Source organism: Convolutriloba macropyga, chromosome 5, assembly GCF_964194025.1.
Source record: "Convolutriloba macropyga chromosome 5, txConMacr16.3, whole genome shotgun sequence".
In the NCBI taxonomy this organism is placed as follows: domain Eukaryota; kingdom Metazoa; phylum Xenacoelomorpha; order Acoela; family Convolutidae; genus Convolutriloba; species Convolutriloba macropyga.
The window spans coordinates 46,586,439-46,604,045 of NC_134472.1; the positions used below are offsets into that span (position 1 = coordinate 46,586,439).

The 17,607-nt window shown below is 32.8% G+C and overlaps 1 protein-coding gene across 1 annotated transcript in view; it reads left to right on the plus strand.

Annotated features, from left to right (window-relative positions):
• The window catches only part of LOC142340047 (uncharacterized), a 98,487-nt gene extending 81,263 nt beyond the window's left edge, over nt 1-17,224 (plus strand). The window contains exon 7 of the mRNA XM_075390447.1: nt 16,888-17,224. Within this exon, the coding sequence (XP_075246562.1) occupies nt 16,888-17,115 (228 nt within the window). The 3' untranslated portion in view covers nt 17,116-17,224. The remainder of the gene's footprint in view (nt 1-16,887) is intronic.
• Nucleotides 17,225-17,607: the final 383 nt, after the last annotated feature.

A 17,607-nucleotide genomic window follows, 5' to 3' on the forward strand; every position in this document is an offset into this window, starting at 1 on the left:
AGAATTTTTCCGAATTTCTTGTTTTGTCTGTCAGCAATTTTGAATCTTTACAGTTAGTTCTTCACAATTGTTGTTGCTATATTTTATTTCTTTATCGAAGACAAGATTCATGTATCCAGTTGCATTGTTTCACTTTTAGTTCCAATTTCAGCTGATGTTGTTTGCGTTGACATTGAATCCCGCGGTTAGGATCATTGACTTGCAATTATCGTCGGATGAGCGTGTAACTCGTTTTAAAGATCCCATTGTAGTTGACAAAATTATTAACCAATTCTTCGTAGTTTTATTTATTGTTTTCAATTTTTTGGATTTTTTTGATTGCTTTTTTTGCTTCTTTGATTTTTTCTGCACCTTCAGGAAAAGATAAATTGGCGTTCACAACTTTTATACGTTCTTTCAATTCAATGCATGATTTTTGTGACTTTGTAGAGCATTTGTGTCCCCAATTGCGACATTGAAGTATTGATGTTTGCTTATCAAACTTTTGAGCACTGCTGAGTTGACGATTTGTGAAGCTAAATGAACTTTTGAATTGCTCATAGTTTACTCAATTTTGTGTTGTACTAACTATTCCTTTCTAGTTTTGTAGACCCATCTCCATATTCTGGCATTTGTCAATAATTTTTCTGAGCACACGGTTTTGCGTCACAATTCACCTCAAATGTCGTAGTCCACCATGTTGGTGAGAAAAACCAGAAAAGTTGTTGATGATGGTCGAGAATTTTCTTCTTTGCAATTCTTGAATTTCCTTTTTTAGGACAACTCCATTAAGATACTGTAGAATTGATCTACTCCCCTTTCTTTTTTAGCTTAGTGCTTGTCGAATGATATGTTTCCTGGTCTTGTGAACGCTTCCTCCAGTATTTTCCAAATATCACTTATTTCGTTTATTTCGTTTTTTGTTGCATCTAGTTGTTTGCAATTCAAAACTGTTCTGCCATCAGATCCGAAACTAAGGTGTATTTGTGTTACGTTAATTTGGTCTCATATATCCTATGTTAAACCCTGCAAACGATGCCTTCATCTCTTTCTTTTTGACATTTCAATTCCCAAGGAAGTCAGGACTGGGCTCTTCGTGCGTTCTCGTTCTTTTATTTCTGGGTTGGTTCTTACCGGTTGTTCGTTCACAGGGAAAGGTGGTAATCGCAGCAAATGTGGCTTTATTCCGAGCAGTTTGTCTGTTGCAAAGGTCTGTGCTGCTAACATTTCCAATAAAACACCACTTTTATCATCTCATTGGTGGTTCTGATGTTTTTCTACCACCGGTGTTATTAAATTGGGGTTTTCTTTTGAACGCAACGATTCGCAGGTTCCAAGCCATGAATTTTCAGGATTTATTATCTTCTTTATAATTTTCTATTATAAAATTTTGCGCTCTGCGAAACTTGAATATTTTAAAGTAGAACTAATAAATGGAAGTTTTCAATAGGAAACCTTTGATCTGTAGGCAAAATAATAAAGCGGACTTAAGGCAAAATAATAAAAGGGAAAAAGATGAACTCTATATAAATTTTCAACCAGTTTTCTTCTATTTGTACTTTATATTCATTTTAGAGCAGATTTGTTCTATTTCTTCAAATTCTAATTATAGGCTCCATATATCCAAAAATCAAGCGATATCAAATTTCAAATGACAAAATGACAAATTATCATGCAATTTTAGCACAATTTTGGTTTTTCGGTTTGCACAGCTCTTTCTTCTACTCTTTGCTCGTTATCATTACACCAACATGCAGTTATCTGCTTATCTAATAGATTAATTAACGGAAGGTTTAAGAAACTAAGTGGAAGTGTAGTTATCTCTATCCCTTTTAAAGACATTGAATAGTTGGAGAAATTGAGTTTTGCACAATAATTATTGCGGAACTTGAATGCACAATTTTATCCATATATGAAACTATTCGACATTGGCTGAGTGGTTCTCAAAATTGCATACTGATAGCCATGCACAAAATGAGCAGCACACTACGCTTCATAACCTTAGCATCCGGATATCAAAGAGTTGCACTAGCTCATTTATTGTTCCGGCCCTTCTTGAGGGGGAAGGAACTATATACTCAAATGGGTTTTTTTTGTTCGGTCAATTTTGGCCGATCGATATAATCATCGTAGAGAGTTGAGACTGGTATCATTAGAAAGCTTGTCCAGCGTAGAATATGGAATCAAAAAGGTTTTTCTACTTTTCATTTTTTACAGGGAATTATCGAGGTTTAAATTTTGAGAAAATAGAGTGAATTCCGGTGAGTGAGATTTTACTCAAATTTTCCGACTAAGTTTGACTAAAACTTCGCCAATTTTGCTAAAATTTGTTATTTTTTGGAAAGTGTTGTTAATTTTTATTAGTAAAGACAAAACCATGTTGTAGGCTATTTTTATTAATTATTTTGTCAAAAACTCTGGCTAAATTTTTCAAAATTAAGACTTTTTCATCAAAAACAGCACGAAATAAGTTTCTTCAGTCCAGTTTGATTAAACTTACAGGAAGTACAGATCCAAAAACCACTATCACAATTTTTTTAGACTTGAAATGTGGCTTTTTCTACTTCAAATTCCATTGAGAATGCTCTGTAAATAAAACTTTGTCGTTTTTTGCTAAATTTTTTCGTTGATTATCAAAAACGCAGCATCTATTTTTAAGTTTATAACTAACAAAATATATCTATAACTATATAACTATATATCTATATTTATAACTAACAAATAACAAAATTATCTGGAACATTCGAATAATTAAGTGTTCTTAACGCACAAACAGCATTAGCAAGGATAGTTTTTGACCAATCTTGGACTGGTATAATCCAAAAATAATTCGGATTGTAATCAGTCGGTCTTTTTTATAAAAAAGAATCGATCTTTTTTACATTAAATAAATAACAGAACATTTCAAACCAAAGCTCACTAGTGGAAGGTCCAATTGTATTCTTAAACAAATCGACATTCTGGTATCTAGTTGATTACGTGAATCTTAATGATCGTTTTGAATTTTAAAAGTATTTGATTTTTAAATATGTAATGACTTATTGAAATTTGCCTCTAATTTTATCTTAATTTGGTCAATTTGCAGCTTAGTGTCAGCAATGAAAGAATGCTTCTTATTTCTACCGATTCAAAATTTAATCTCTATTGCGGTTTTAAGCCTAAATTTATCGTTTTCTGGCTTTGATACTAATAGATTCCAGATTTTTTTATTTTTAGTTATTTGCCCATTTTTCAGATTTTCTAGTTTTTTCAATTTATCACAATGCTGACAGTTCTCATATCACATTATTGCCGTTCAAAATAGGGCCCAATTGAACATTTTAAAGTCTTGAAAGACATTGATTATCGTTTTAACGGCTTCGACACTTTCTTGTAGAATTTAATTGAATTTTTTAATTTTGTTTTCAACTGTCATTTTTACGTGGTCGATTTTACGTGGTCTTTTTTGTCGTATGAAATTTCCCTTATAAATTCAGGTTTCATAGACTTTTCCAGGAGAAAAAATGAGCCCATGTCATAATAATATTAGATAGCTGAGAGCTGATGACTTTGAAATCAAATGTTTTCCAAATTAAAAATGACTTCTTAACTTCGCATTTTTGTTCTTTTCCTTGTCTTTTTGTTACCTAGTCTCGTTAATTACAGTTCCTGTTTCTATTGAAATTAAATTTAATCTTTAATGGGGTTTTACGCTTAAGTTATGGTTTTCTGGCCTAGATATTTCTAGATTTCACATTTTTCACGTTTTCTAGTTGTCACATTATCACGTTATTGACAGTTCGTATATCACATTATTGGCTTTCAAAAAAAAACACAATTGATAATATCGAAATTCATGAAGATATAAAATATGATTTTAACGGCTTCGACACTTTTTTTCGAAGAATTTATTTGAGTTTTTTAAATTTTGTCTTCAACTGTCCTTTTGACTTTGTTTTTAGTTGTATGAAAATTCCAGTACAATGACCCGGTTTTGATTGTTTTTTTCAAATGAGAATAGATGACCCAATATTCTGATATGAGTAGATAGGTGTTGGCTTTCATGACTCTGAAAACAATTGTTTCGTAAATTAAAAAAAAAACACTTTGTAAATTCGCAATTTTGTTCCTTTTTGTGTCTTTTTCTCTGTTTCTTATCTAGTCTCGTTAATTACAAGCCAAATAAGACATTATTTTTTTCAAAAAGAGTATTCAAGAGGGTTTGGTGTTACACAATCTAACGTTTTTAAAGAACTCGTTGACTTTACTGGCTTCGACACGGAAAAAAAATAATTTTTGATTTTTGACATGTTTGACATTGTTTTTGTAGACGTAAGACATATTCTGGATAAACTCACTTCTCATTGGCTTGCTTTGGAAAAATAAACGAGTCTATTTTACTTTTTAAGGCTGTAATTAATGGAGTTCATGTCGTTGGAAAAATTTTTCGAAAAAAATGTGTCAATCAATTTTGCATTTTGTTCATTTTTATCTACTTGTTACCTAGCTTCATTAATGAGAGGTTACAAAAAGCATTGTTGGTGCTCTCAGAAAGTGCAATCAAACATATTTTTATGGCCATAGTATGGCTCTACGGTTTCGAAAGCGTTTTCTGCCAAGTTTTATTTGCTTTTTGTTTGTCGTCTATTTGTTGTTCTTTTTGTTACCGCAAAAAAAATTGAATACCGGCAGTTCTTAATTCCTTCTATAGAACCATTGGTAAGTACACCTATGGAATATTTTAGTTGATTTTTAATGATTTTCATTACTTTGAAATCAATTGTTTTCAAAAAAATAAGAGAATTTTACAACTTTACTGTTTTTGTTCCTTTTTGTCTAATTGTTACCAAGCCTTTTTATTGAGTGGTCCCATATCTTTTCTGGTGAATTGAAATTTATTTTGTTTAATATCAGTTTTATCTTACGCTATTTTGACTTTGTTATCAAGTTTTGTTTTTTAAAACGGACATGAAGTTTTTTGTGTAAATACTTTTTGTTGTTGTTGATTGATTTTGCTTTTCGTCTTGACTCGCTTTCTTAATATTTGCACATCTCGTCAATCTAATGCACCATTTTCACTCCAAAAATGAGTTATTTGCTGTGGAGGCTATCTTTTCGTTCATACAACAATATTAAAAAAATGCTTGAATTTTCGGGTTTTTCTATGTTCCTCATTTGGTAGACAATCATGCCAAAATTGTGGATGAGCGGGGTCGGAACCTTATGTGCAATTGCACATTACCAAGTCGGCTAGTTTTTGTTTATTATAGTGTGAGATGGATGTGGAAACTTATACACCGTTTATTTTATCCTTGACCATACCTGACTACATGTTTTTTAAATCTTATCATTAATTCACAAGAAGACAATTTTTCGGGAAATTTATCGGAAAAAAAATTTTTCAACAAGTTGACAAAATACAAGCAATAGAAGCATTGAGACCTTTCACAATTTAATAATTTGAATAGTACTGAGGTTCTTTTTCAAACTTGTCCGTGATTATTCGGTAAGTTTCATTTTTGTAATTGAGGCCTAATTTGGAATATGTTTGGTAAGAATGTTTAGAATAATTTGATCCGTTTTGCCAAACTAACTTTTCTAAATTGTGTTGCTTTAATCGAGTTTAGAATAAATATGTAGGAAACTTTTACAAATGTTGTTGGGAATTCTACATGCCAGGCTGTCATTTTTCTCTCATTAAAATTATCATTTTTTTCAAGCACTCATAAAAATCCCTAAAGTTTAAAAATATATTTCTTCCAGCACTTTAGAACAACATAAGATTTCCTGGATTAATTTTTTTGTTAAAGTGCCTTCATTTTATTGCATAAACGGCTAAACTTAGATATTTTTTTCTCATTGTCTTCTTCAGAAGCATGATTTTAACTTTCATTTCAATACAACATGTATTTCAGAACTGTTCATTATGTATTATGTATGCCAAAAAAATTTTCTCTGCAAAATTTTTGCGCTCTGTGAAACTTGAGTATTTTAAACTAGAACTAATAAATGGAACTTTTCAATAGAAAACCTTTGATCTTAGGCGAAATAATAAAAGCAAAATATCCCTGCCGGATGAACTCTATATCCATTTTAAACAACTTTTCTTCTGTTTGTACTCTATATCCATTTTAGAGCAGATTTGTTCTATTTCTTCAAATTCTACTTATAGGCTCCATATAACCAAAAATCAAGCGATACCAAATTTCAAATGACAAAATGACAAATTATCGTGCAATTTTAGCACAATTTTGGTTTTTCGGTTTGCACAGTTCTTTCTTATGTTCTTTGCTTGTTATCATTACACGACCATGCAATTAGCTGCTTATCTAATAGATTAGTTAACGAAAGGTTTAAAACCAATTTTTAAGAGTTGTAAGTGGAAGGGTAATTATCTCTACCGCTTTTAAATATTCTTGTTTCCAGAAATTAGTTTTTTTTAAGTTTTTAACCAAATATCAAATTTTATATAAATTTTTATTTCGACAACAAGAACTTTGATAGAATGAAACGCCAACATAGTGTGCATTTCCATTGACTAAATATTTGATTTTTTTAACGTGTCAGCTTCTTTTCATCCCGAATATCAAATTTATCAATGTTTCAGTGCTAAATAATTAGTAATTCTGCTGCAACTGATTCTTTTTGTGCACAGTTTGATTAGTCAATGTTCATTCTGAATCACTTTGGTTATGAGTAATGTAAGTTTCTGTGTTCGAAAAAATGAATAAAAGATATCAGCAAGAGCGACAACTTGTTTTCATGTGTCGTTTGTTGAAATTCATTAATAGTAGTTCTGACCTCAAAATTTGACAGATTTTTTTCTTAAAATATATGCAAAGACCCTCAAATGTGCGGGATAGGTGACATTTTTGGCAAAGCAAAGCAAGTTCTGCTTCTGAAAATTGCGGCCAATGAAGATATCTTTTCTTAGGTCACTAGTGGTTAAGTCGAAATTTCAAAAATGTCTTTTCTGTTTGCTATGACTTTTTCATCTCATGAGACATACTTATTTTAAAATAGGAAGTTTCAAATTGTTTTTCGCTTGAATTTTGAAAAAAAAGGTGGCCTAGCGTTATTCGCAATCTCGCATCAACGCCAAATTTTGAAGAAAAGTGCAGACACGAAAAAATTCTTTGTTCAAATTTTTTGAATAGTTGTCACCCGCTCGTGGAACCAATGTCAGCCAAACCTAAATAAGAATATTTGGTGCCATGCAGAGACGTTAACAACTCAATGCATTTTACAGTATTTGTTAAGTTCATTTAGGGCCGCTCAAGAGAGTTAATGATTTCATAATTTTAATCAACGCTTTTTCTGGACTTAGGATTTGATCTGTAGTGCAAATTTGAATTTACCAAAATTTGTTAGAATTAATTTTTGGCAGATAGTTTTTTTTTCGGAAAGTTTTTAATAGCTGCAATGTCACTTTTTGAAACTAAATTGAGGTAATCACTTAATTCACTCTTTTTTCGGAGGCAAAGTTGATATTCTTCTTGTTTTTGGTTGTTGTCAAAAAAATTAGTCAGTTCTTCGGCAAAAAATCGAAACAAAGAATTTCTATAAAGCATAATTGACTTTGATGACGCAGCAATGAACTTGCTCGATTAGGAATCTGGCTCTATATGTAATCAGAAATTTTCCTAATGTTGAATCTTCTCATGTTCCTCGTTCCTTGTTTTAGAAGTTGATTTTGCTTCGCGTTTCGGTTCAATGCTTTAATTCGGCATCAAAACCTCTCAACTCTAACCAACCGTACCAACCACGCCTGCAAAAAATGAGAAAATTTATTCCTCATTTGAAAAAAAGTTGATGAAAAATAAGGCTTCAATTAATTTTACGATATCAAAATCAATTTGATTTTAGTGAAACTGAAGAGCCATTACTATAGTATGAGCCACAAGGCTCTATTTTTCTACAATGGTGTTTTTGTTGCTTTTAGACTTTTGGAGTGTGTTTCACCTATACTGCCATCGCAATACAAATGTCCCCGCTTCTAGAATCGAAAGCGGCCGAAGTATCCAATTCTGAGCCACCGGCCCAGACATGAACTAAATTTGAACAAAGACAAGCTTGCTCAACACACCTAGAGCAAGAAAAAATAGCGCTCTTTGCATATTAAAAAACGCTGGTGAGTGGTGTATATACTTGTGAGTAGTGATAATAATTATTATCATAAATGACAGCAGAAAATCGTGAATCTAATTGCGCATGAAAAGGAATAAATTCTGCCCCTGACAAATAGCTGACATAATTGTTAACTGTTTCTTCACCTGTAAATAAATGAAAGCAGATGATTTGAGCACATTAATTATTAGAGTGTCCCATTATAGTTTTATGTTGGTTCGTGTGCATGTCAATATCACATGGCTTTATTCGTTTATTTAGACCCAATCATTATGAAGGGAGGAACTTTATGCTAGTATATCAGTTTTAATTGACTATCAGGTAATACACGACAATCGAGCACTTGTTTTTAAAAATGGTATAAATAGATCGTATGAATAGACCGCTTTGGCGGCCGATTTTATTTAGTTGATTACTTTTGAAGGACCGATTGGATGTGTTATTTTTAAAACCATATTCAATAGGAATAGTAATTAAAATGTATTTATGCCAATTTCGACAGAGGACAAATGACAAGATCAGAAAATGTCACTTACATTTGCCCACAAAAACAAGACATCTAAGAAAGAAATCCCAAATTATCTGAACTGAAGCGGATGTTGATTTAAGGTTCCGTACAACGAAAGCCATGGTAGAGTTACATATGAATTCAATTGACCATTTGATACGCAATTGTAAACTGAAGCTCAACTTTTTCAAGATATTCGACAGTTGTCCTCTTCTTCACACCCAAATCCCCGACCGCACAATCTCTTTTTTATGGTACCATACACCGCAGAGAGGGAGACGGGGTAGAATAGATCCTCATAAAATCTGTAAAATTTACAATTGGAGAACCGGGCCGAGGAATTTTGGCAATATTAAGTAAGACAAACGGTAACTAGCGTTGATACTCCCGAAATTTTTTTAACAAATTTTTCCAGTGGAGGCGGTGAATTTAAGCGCTTTTCGTACCAAGTATCAGCGTTTCTACGCGTAGATTTTACATAATTACCTCGTTTGCAAGCGAATATCTTACATAATTTTGGCGTTCAAGAGTTTAGTTCTGTTATCTACTCCTATGGTAGGGGTATGACCTCTGCCAACAAAAACTCGTTAACTCTTGCATCACACTCAAAACCCGGCCCACTGTTCAGTTCACAAAAAACTAATACATCAAAGTTATAAAAAATTATAAGAAGGAACCCAGAAATTTTTATTGAAACTCACATAGACAGATGAGAACCAACAATTATCTCTGGAATCAATAATTGGCCAGATGTAACCCCGTTAGGCAACTATTATGCATTAATTTCTTGAGATCAACGCTGAATTGAGCGCTACATTTTGTTGGATCAATTATGCAATAGTTCATTTTTTTTACCAAGCTGTACCTTTAATTCTAGCTGATGCAAGAAAATCTGTATTTGCAAGAAAAAACAACCTATGAAAAGTAATTCCTCTCCTATCTACCTTCGATCAAAATATTACAGACTGAAACAACAATATTTGACCTAAATGTTATTTTCTGTTATTTTTAAAATTTATTTGTTTCTCAAATCTTCCAGGAGAAACTTCGATTCTGGCCTCCCATTCGTATTTTCTTGCACACATAACTTGTCGGACAACTCAGTCCAAACAAAAAAAAATCAGCAAAAACTTTTTTTCCTAGTAATGCTTGCAATGGCATATGAGATTTTTTCGAGAGCAATGCTTAACTAAATGCTAATTTTTGAAAGATAGATCAACGCTTAATCAAAATAAAAATTATGTAAATTGAATGCTAAACATTAAGCGATTAGTTTATTTAAGACCAACGCTTAAACTCGTCAAAATTATCTACTACACTGGAAGCGCCAAAAACGGTATATGATCTACGCTCAGAAACGCCAAAAATAGTTGTCAAAATAATGTTTACGCTTAAAAACCTCAAAATTATGCAGGATATACGCTTAGAAACACCAAAATGATATAAGATCGACTTTTAAAAACGGCAATGTTCGTACATTTTTCGCTTTTTTAGATCTGACAACTCAGAGAGACCTGTTATGTAGCTGAACGTTACATTTTTTTACAAACAGAGCAACTGGAACTATAACCCATCGATAGGATATATCCTTTTCTTTCACCTTGTGTCGATAATTAAACGTATTGGTAGTCCACTGTTCCTGTCAACCTCAACTGGTTATCTCGCAAAATCTTGAATCCTTTGTTTTCAAACTCTTGTTTTTATTGGGTAAATAAACCTCCAAACTACCCAAAAACTTCAAACGCTAAAAAGGCAAGAACAATGAAGATATTCTTACTATTTATTCAGCACCGCAATAATCTCATTTTTGCATTTCTGCTGCTTATAAAAAATATAGTACAAAATTGTTTATTATCTGGTGAAAAATTTCCAAATGTTTGAATATCGTGTTTGTTTGTTTTTAATTTTTTTGACTTCTACTTAAAGCAAAAGTACTTGATGTATGCTCTTGAAAAATAACATCCAGGCGTTGACTTTAATGGAAACAATCAAAAAAAGTTCATTGCTCTGATAAATTGTTATTAAAATTATTATTTTTATTTTATTTGTCTCAATGTTGCTTTTGACAAAAAATCTGATAACAATTTTTTTTCAAAAAATTGCAAAAAAGGAATCGAAGTAAAGCGCAAAATATGGCATGTATATCAGCCATTCATTAAAATTGAAAATGCTGCTAAAGTCGCGAAAAATAAGTGCTATTAAAAAAATTCGATTTTTCAACAATTTTTTAACACGAAACTCAAAACTAAAGCACAAAAAAGTGAAATTGCACACCCTTATTGATCGCTTTTACTCTTTGATAACTTTTTAAGCGGGGAAATACATTAACTTGCACCTCAGATTTCAGCAAGACCTATTTTGAGCGAGCCTTAACGAAGCCTTGATCATTCAGAAGCAACAGTTTGTGTGAGCAACAGTTTGTCAGTTTTTGGTTCGATTTCTATAGGATTTCGTTACAAACATTTGACAAAATTAAAACCTCATTCAAATCAAATGATCTGTTCAATTTGCTCCCAAAAATGGGAAAAGAAGTGTAGTCTAAACCAAACAAAGTTTATAAATTTCTTTTTCAAGTGCTTTAAAGCTATGGACTGTGTTTTATTTAGTTTTGTAGTCTTACGTCACGTATGTAATTGACAAGCTGTTCAAAAGTCTAATTAGTTTTCCTTTTAAAGTGGATTTTCTGAATGCATTAAAGAATCGTAATTTACTTCTTTACTGTAAGGTTTCTGCTAAAATTCTCTGTTTCGGAGGATTAAATTCAGGCTCCGCTTCAGAGAGCCTAACATGGGACTGACTAAAAATTTTGAAGATGAAATTACTGCGAACAAATGTTTAATTATAGTTTGCTTCTCATCTGCTTATTTTGACCTGTTTGGTAATGAATGGCTTATACATGTCACACTGCTCCACATAGCCACAGTCCCTGAAGACATAAATTTGAACAATTGCTTTTCACTTAACACCATTTTTGATTGCTGCTCACTTAGCCTAACTTACAGCCACTGTTGAAGATATTTACCACAATGTCATATGTTAAAAAGGTATAATTTGTTTACAATATTAAATTGAAGATCAAGTCTAGAAAAAATTCCTCAAGTACTAAATTGATTTGACAGCCTTTAAAATTACTTTGGTAATTAAAGGTGCTATGCTTCCCTCGCTTCCCTGATAAATTGTGCTTAACGTCATATACTGGGCTTTTGGTAGACCTAGTCCAAGCCCAAAGCTTATCTTGCAAGATCTTAAAAAATTCTTGCCTATAACGAAGATCTTGCGAGACTTGCTTTAGCAAGTTATCGTGCAAGATGCTGTAAGATTTTTTGCCTATGCAGGTTATCTTGCACGATCCTGACCATCTATAACCATCGGATTTGGAAACGCCGATCTAGTTTGGTTTCAGTTTGTGCCATTAAATTCTTAACGACATTCAGATGACCACGATTGTTTAATAATCCGTATGAATCCAAATTAGGTCAACAATTTAACAAGTAAAATTAAGTATATTTGCAAATTTAAGCACAATACACTTACAAAAAAAACACTAAGAATTTCAGAATGAAAATTAAGAAAAAATTTAAGGCAATTTAAACGCCTGAACCCCCTCCTGTATACTCCAAAAATATCTTATAATTCTCCCCCTCTGCTTTAAACCATCAAGTTAAATTCTAAAGGAATATAAAAAAGAATTAAGTTAAGCTTTGAGTCTTTGTCATGTGCTTCAAAAGTGACAGCCATTTAATTGACGGGGGTCAACAGATGTGATGTCTTTTGCTTTGAATACGTGGGGATAAGTAACCACCTCCTCCCCCTTTCTTTCCAGTCCAATTTGGCTCCTTAATCCCCACAAATTTACTTTCCTAATCCAGCTATTACCGTAGTCAGTTTAGTTATCTAGTGAGTTAGTTGGTTAGCGGATTTGAAGTTGACCTAAGAGCGAGTAAAGTTATCCATTTGTTAAGAGCAGCAGGACTGCAAAGTTAATTTAAAACTGACATGAGAGGAGTTAAAATTTGACAAAAGAATTGCATCGTTTGAATTGAAAGTCGTTGACCTTTTAATATGATGAAATAGCTTAGAAAACTTTTGGATGCTTTATATGAAAATTAATTTGCTATTTTTCCATCCAAAAAAGTTTAAAACAAACAAGGAGGTTCGGTAATGTGCGCCCGCAAATAATGTTCCGACCCAGCTCATCCAAGTTTTGATTTAACTGTTTAAAAGATGAGGAAGAAATAGAAAACTTTAAAAAATTCACTTATCGTTCAACAAACAATTAAGTGAAAGAAGTAATGCTGGGTTAGCGGGTCGATGAGACTTGCCATTACTGAGAGTACTGGACAACACAAACATAAACATCAAATAATTGCAATTACTAGTTACAATCAAAACTCACTGTCCATATTTTAAAAAAACAATCAATAACAAAATGAAACGGAGATCAGATAAAAACCGAACTGAACAAATTAACCTGTACTCTCCATCAGATAAGATATAAACTCGGTACCAAGTAGAGAAGGACGAAAAAAATGAAAAGTTCAAAAATATTCTCTAATTTTGCCAATGAGACGTGTTATTATCCGTAATATGTCGGACGACTACAAAAACAAACAGCAAAAAAAAAGAAAATAGTCAATTTATTTTAAAAAGAAAGCATTGTGACAACCGTTAAAACCATAATCTATTCACGAAGAACATTAAATATCTTCAAAGGTGCATTTTTTTCAACGCCAATCTAGCCGACCCATATTTGTGATAATATGGCATGAAAACTAAAATACAGCAATGGAAAAATAACCAAGAATCACAGTTTTCTTATGAAAAAGCCTAGTGCCGAAGCAAAGAAACCTTTAGTTGAGTATAAAACCCAAGTAAAGATTGGATTTTGGTCACTAGAAAGAAGAAGCCAATTTTCGTTACAGACACTCAGCAAAAAAATGACAGTAATAATACAAAAAGCGACAAAGCTCAAAAACCCACTGATGTCTTAAAAAAATGTTTCCAAATATACAAACAAACAAAAAGCTTTCAATTTAGAACAAAAACAGAATAACTTGTAACCACTCAGGACACAGTTTGTGCTCTTTATTAGTGAAGTGGAATCATAAGAGAACAAGAAAAACAACAATTATGGATAGAACTCAAAATTTCTTAAACAAGTTATCGAAATTACATTGTTGAAGCTAATAAAACCGATAAGAACTTAATTTGACAACTACGGTTTGAAGTCAGAAAATCAAAATCAAGTTAGCTTTGTTGTATGTGACCAGACCTGGAAATCGGAGATCGCCGATTCAGTCCTGAGTGGGAACAAACAATTGTCTCGAAAATAGAGGATTAATCAGATCGGTAAAGTGAAAAAGAAAGTAAACGAATGAAATTACGCCAAACTAGACTATGGGATGTTGTTAGAGAAAGGACACGATCAAACTAGTTCATGATTGACATGTTGCTTCAATTGGATTGCTTCTGGTGTTGTTTTTCGACCTAAAAGTTTTTGACCTTGAAGAATGGATAGAATTACTATGAACAATTGATCACAGTAACAAATTCACCGTTTTTCAGAATTGTTATTGTGACTGCAGTCTCTCAAAAATTCAATTGTTTTTTAAAACCTGTGTTTTTGGACCAGTTCAAGTAAATTTATATAAACATGGGGAAAATTGCCATTTTTGGCCTTTTTTGTTAAAAGTCTGTTATCTTGATAGCGATAAACTTTTTACGCACTCACTGATTACTGGAATTGATCATTGTTTGGGCCCAAAATCATGAAAAATGAATTTAGCACCACTATGTGCCATTTTTATTTTTCTTGAATATAAAATTTTCTCAGAGGCTAAGGCTCACTGGTCTTTGGACAATTGGGTTGCCACGTTCGGTTTTGTTCTCCATTTGTTTGAAACTGGGCTTGAAAGTTGGTGGCTGTTTCTCTTTATATGTCTTTTTGAACACAAAATTTTGTTTGGCGTTGCGTTTCAACGGCCATTGCTGCTCTGTCCTTCAACGCCGAGCAAATTTTTCAGGTCTCAATATCTGTAGGACTGGATAGTTTAACCTAGTCATTTTTTAGAAAGTAACTAAATCAATAATGCTGACTTTGAAATAGTTTAGAACCAAAAACTATTTCTAAGTTCAAAACTGCACAGAGATAATAATGGCGGAGTCACAAAGAATGAGTAAATGATGACCAAATAAAAACTGATTCTCTTAACCATTCATTTATATATCTACCTTCTAACTTCTCAACCACCTAAACAAAGACTTAGAGCCCAAGTAAGGGACATATGATATCAAAAATATGAATGACCTCCGAATAAACATTACCCAAAAAGCATATTACCCTTATGATAAGACCATTTTTCACTAAACTCGGTTTTAACTATCTCAAACCCTATTGATTAGCAGTATATATATAATGCGCAAATTAAGACTGAACGACAGGACAATTTTGTGTACAATTTGTGTTAATCGAGCACTGATTAGATACGAGAGAGAGTTCACCAATTTTAGTCAAATTGTTGTTTATTAGCTGGTAATATTCAAGTAATTTATCCAGGTGACAAAAGTACGCGGTTAATTTATCTCAGAAAATCAGTTTTTGTTTTCCTTTATTGCACTTTTTGTCTACTTCTTGTGGACTGCAAACTTATTTTCATTGAAAACAGACTGCACTTTTAGTTGCGTAACTTTTATAGAAGCCTTTATTTAGCTATCTAAACACTTAGGAACTTGGTAGTGGACTAATACCAGGTGGTTCGTAGTTAATCGTGGTATTCTAACTGGGGATTAGTGTATGGTTATGTACGATTTGGCAACTTCACTTCACTTCTTTGTAGGATAACCTAAGTACAGCCTAAGTTTTTTAAATACAGCCTAATTTATTTAAGTTATGCTTGGTTCGGTGACTATTAAATATAACAATTAACCAATCACAGGTATGGTAAGTTAGGGAAAGGAATTTAGGACACCAGAGACGACAGTGGACATCAACAAGACGCTTGATCTCTCAGAGTACGAAAATGCCGCGTTGGTTCCAGGAGACGAATAATAAAGCTAATCTGAGGGTAGAACTTCCTACTCGTAGGAGACCGGCAAGTTAGGTTATTCCATCTAGTATGGATGTATGAGCCAAGTAGACTTCCCAAGATCTGCAGTAACCCGCGATACAGGATGTGCAATGGCTTGGCGTTCTTTTTAATTGGTTTAATACCCGTCTGGTTTTGTTTTGGAGTGATTAATGACAAGCTCCTCGCGCCAGCTTCAATCTTGTTTTAACTATATTGGTTGATCCAGTGTTTAATTAGTCGTATTGAGAACTGATATGGCTCTCAGACCGAGAGGTAGGAAGACTTTTATTGATGCTACCTATTATCTTTTAATTAATGAAAGTGTTATAACTCATCGACAACTTCAAAAAAAGATTGAACGATGGGTTTGGTATAACCCTTTATTCCATTTAAGAGTAATAAGTTTATGAAGTTACTATCCCTCCCTGTAGTGTATTCTTTCAAGGAGCTGTTCTAAGCTAACTTGTGGAATTGTGAATAGGATAGACCTCCATCCTGGAGTATTCAAATTTTATTTTTTCTGCTGGATCTCGTAAATGGCTATAAATTGATATAAATTGGATTTGTTTTTTTGCTGACTATGCCTTTGCATTTTGTAATAAAACACGAAGAAGGTGCGCCATTGGTATGTTGGCAGTGCCTAATTTAGCCATAATAGCCTTCACAAATTTTCTTTATCATTTTTGTTTGAACGAAGTCCACAGTAACATATTGCGTCTATATTATGACATCAAAGATCGTGAGGTGCTTTTTTGCTGCTTTTCATTTTAAAAACCCGTGATTGTTTTTTACAACTAATTTTTAGTCCACTTTTTATATTTTGATATATTGATTTTCGGGACTGTTTTGTCTGTTTTTGGCGCTCTTTTGCCTGGGACTGTTTCGTCTGGACCCCGTTGAAAAGAAGTAGAACGTTTTATGAGATATTTGAGACATAATAATTTGTTTGCATAATGCAATCTTATAAAGTTTGCGCGTTCACCTTGTCTCGTGTTGTTAGTTCACATTTTAGTATCAAGACAAAGCGTAGCTTGGAATAAACAGGCAAAACGTCTGTGTTCCCCTGCTCTGGCTTAGTGGTAAAACGTATACCCAATCATGGTAGTAAACCTGCTATAATAGGGTTACGATTGCATGGGTGGCTAAAATGGGAAAGACCCCAGAAGCCTATGAGAGATTTGAATTACGTTCTCATTTAAATTTTTAATTTGCTGTTTTTTGTTATAGATGGCGGGACTATGTTTAACCTACACAGCAATCGCAATCCAATTATCGCCGTTGTTGGAGGCATCAAAACACCAGCAAATGCAACGGATGCCCGATATCAACACAACAATAAACAATTTAAACTCAACAACAACATCAGTTATCAACAACACAACAATCCATACCAGCAATAATTTCACAGGCCATGTGCTGAAAATGGGCAAAACTTCCTATTTTAGTACAAATTGAAATTGAGAATAATTTAAATGGCATCCTTTGTTTTCGAAGTCGTGTGAATCGGGACAATAATAAGTTAGAGTAAATTTGGATAATGGTTGTTGAGAATTAGTCATTGATGCGCCACTGATTTGAAACTTAAAATTTAGCGCAATTAATTGGCAACTGGAAATTAGACTAGTTTTGTTTTCAGAATCAGCCAGTTAATGCATTCACTGATAATGCACAGAATTGACAAAGATTTGACAAAAATAATGCTCAGATTTTCTATTGCGTATTGTACTGCTGAGCAAAATTAACAATAAGTCTCATTTTACCAAATAGGACAGTTTGGAAGTAAATATGTCGACGAATTCTAAATCTCAACAATCCTATCTATATAATGTTGTATAAATATTTAAAAATATATTTTTAGATAGCTGCTTTTTCAAAAAGTTTAAAAGTTGAAATAGATTGATTCCAAAATGATAGCAATTTTTCTGATTTAATAATCCCTAGGGTCAA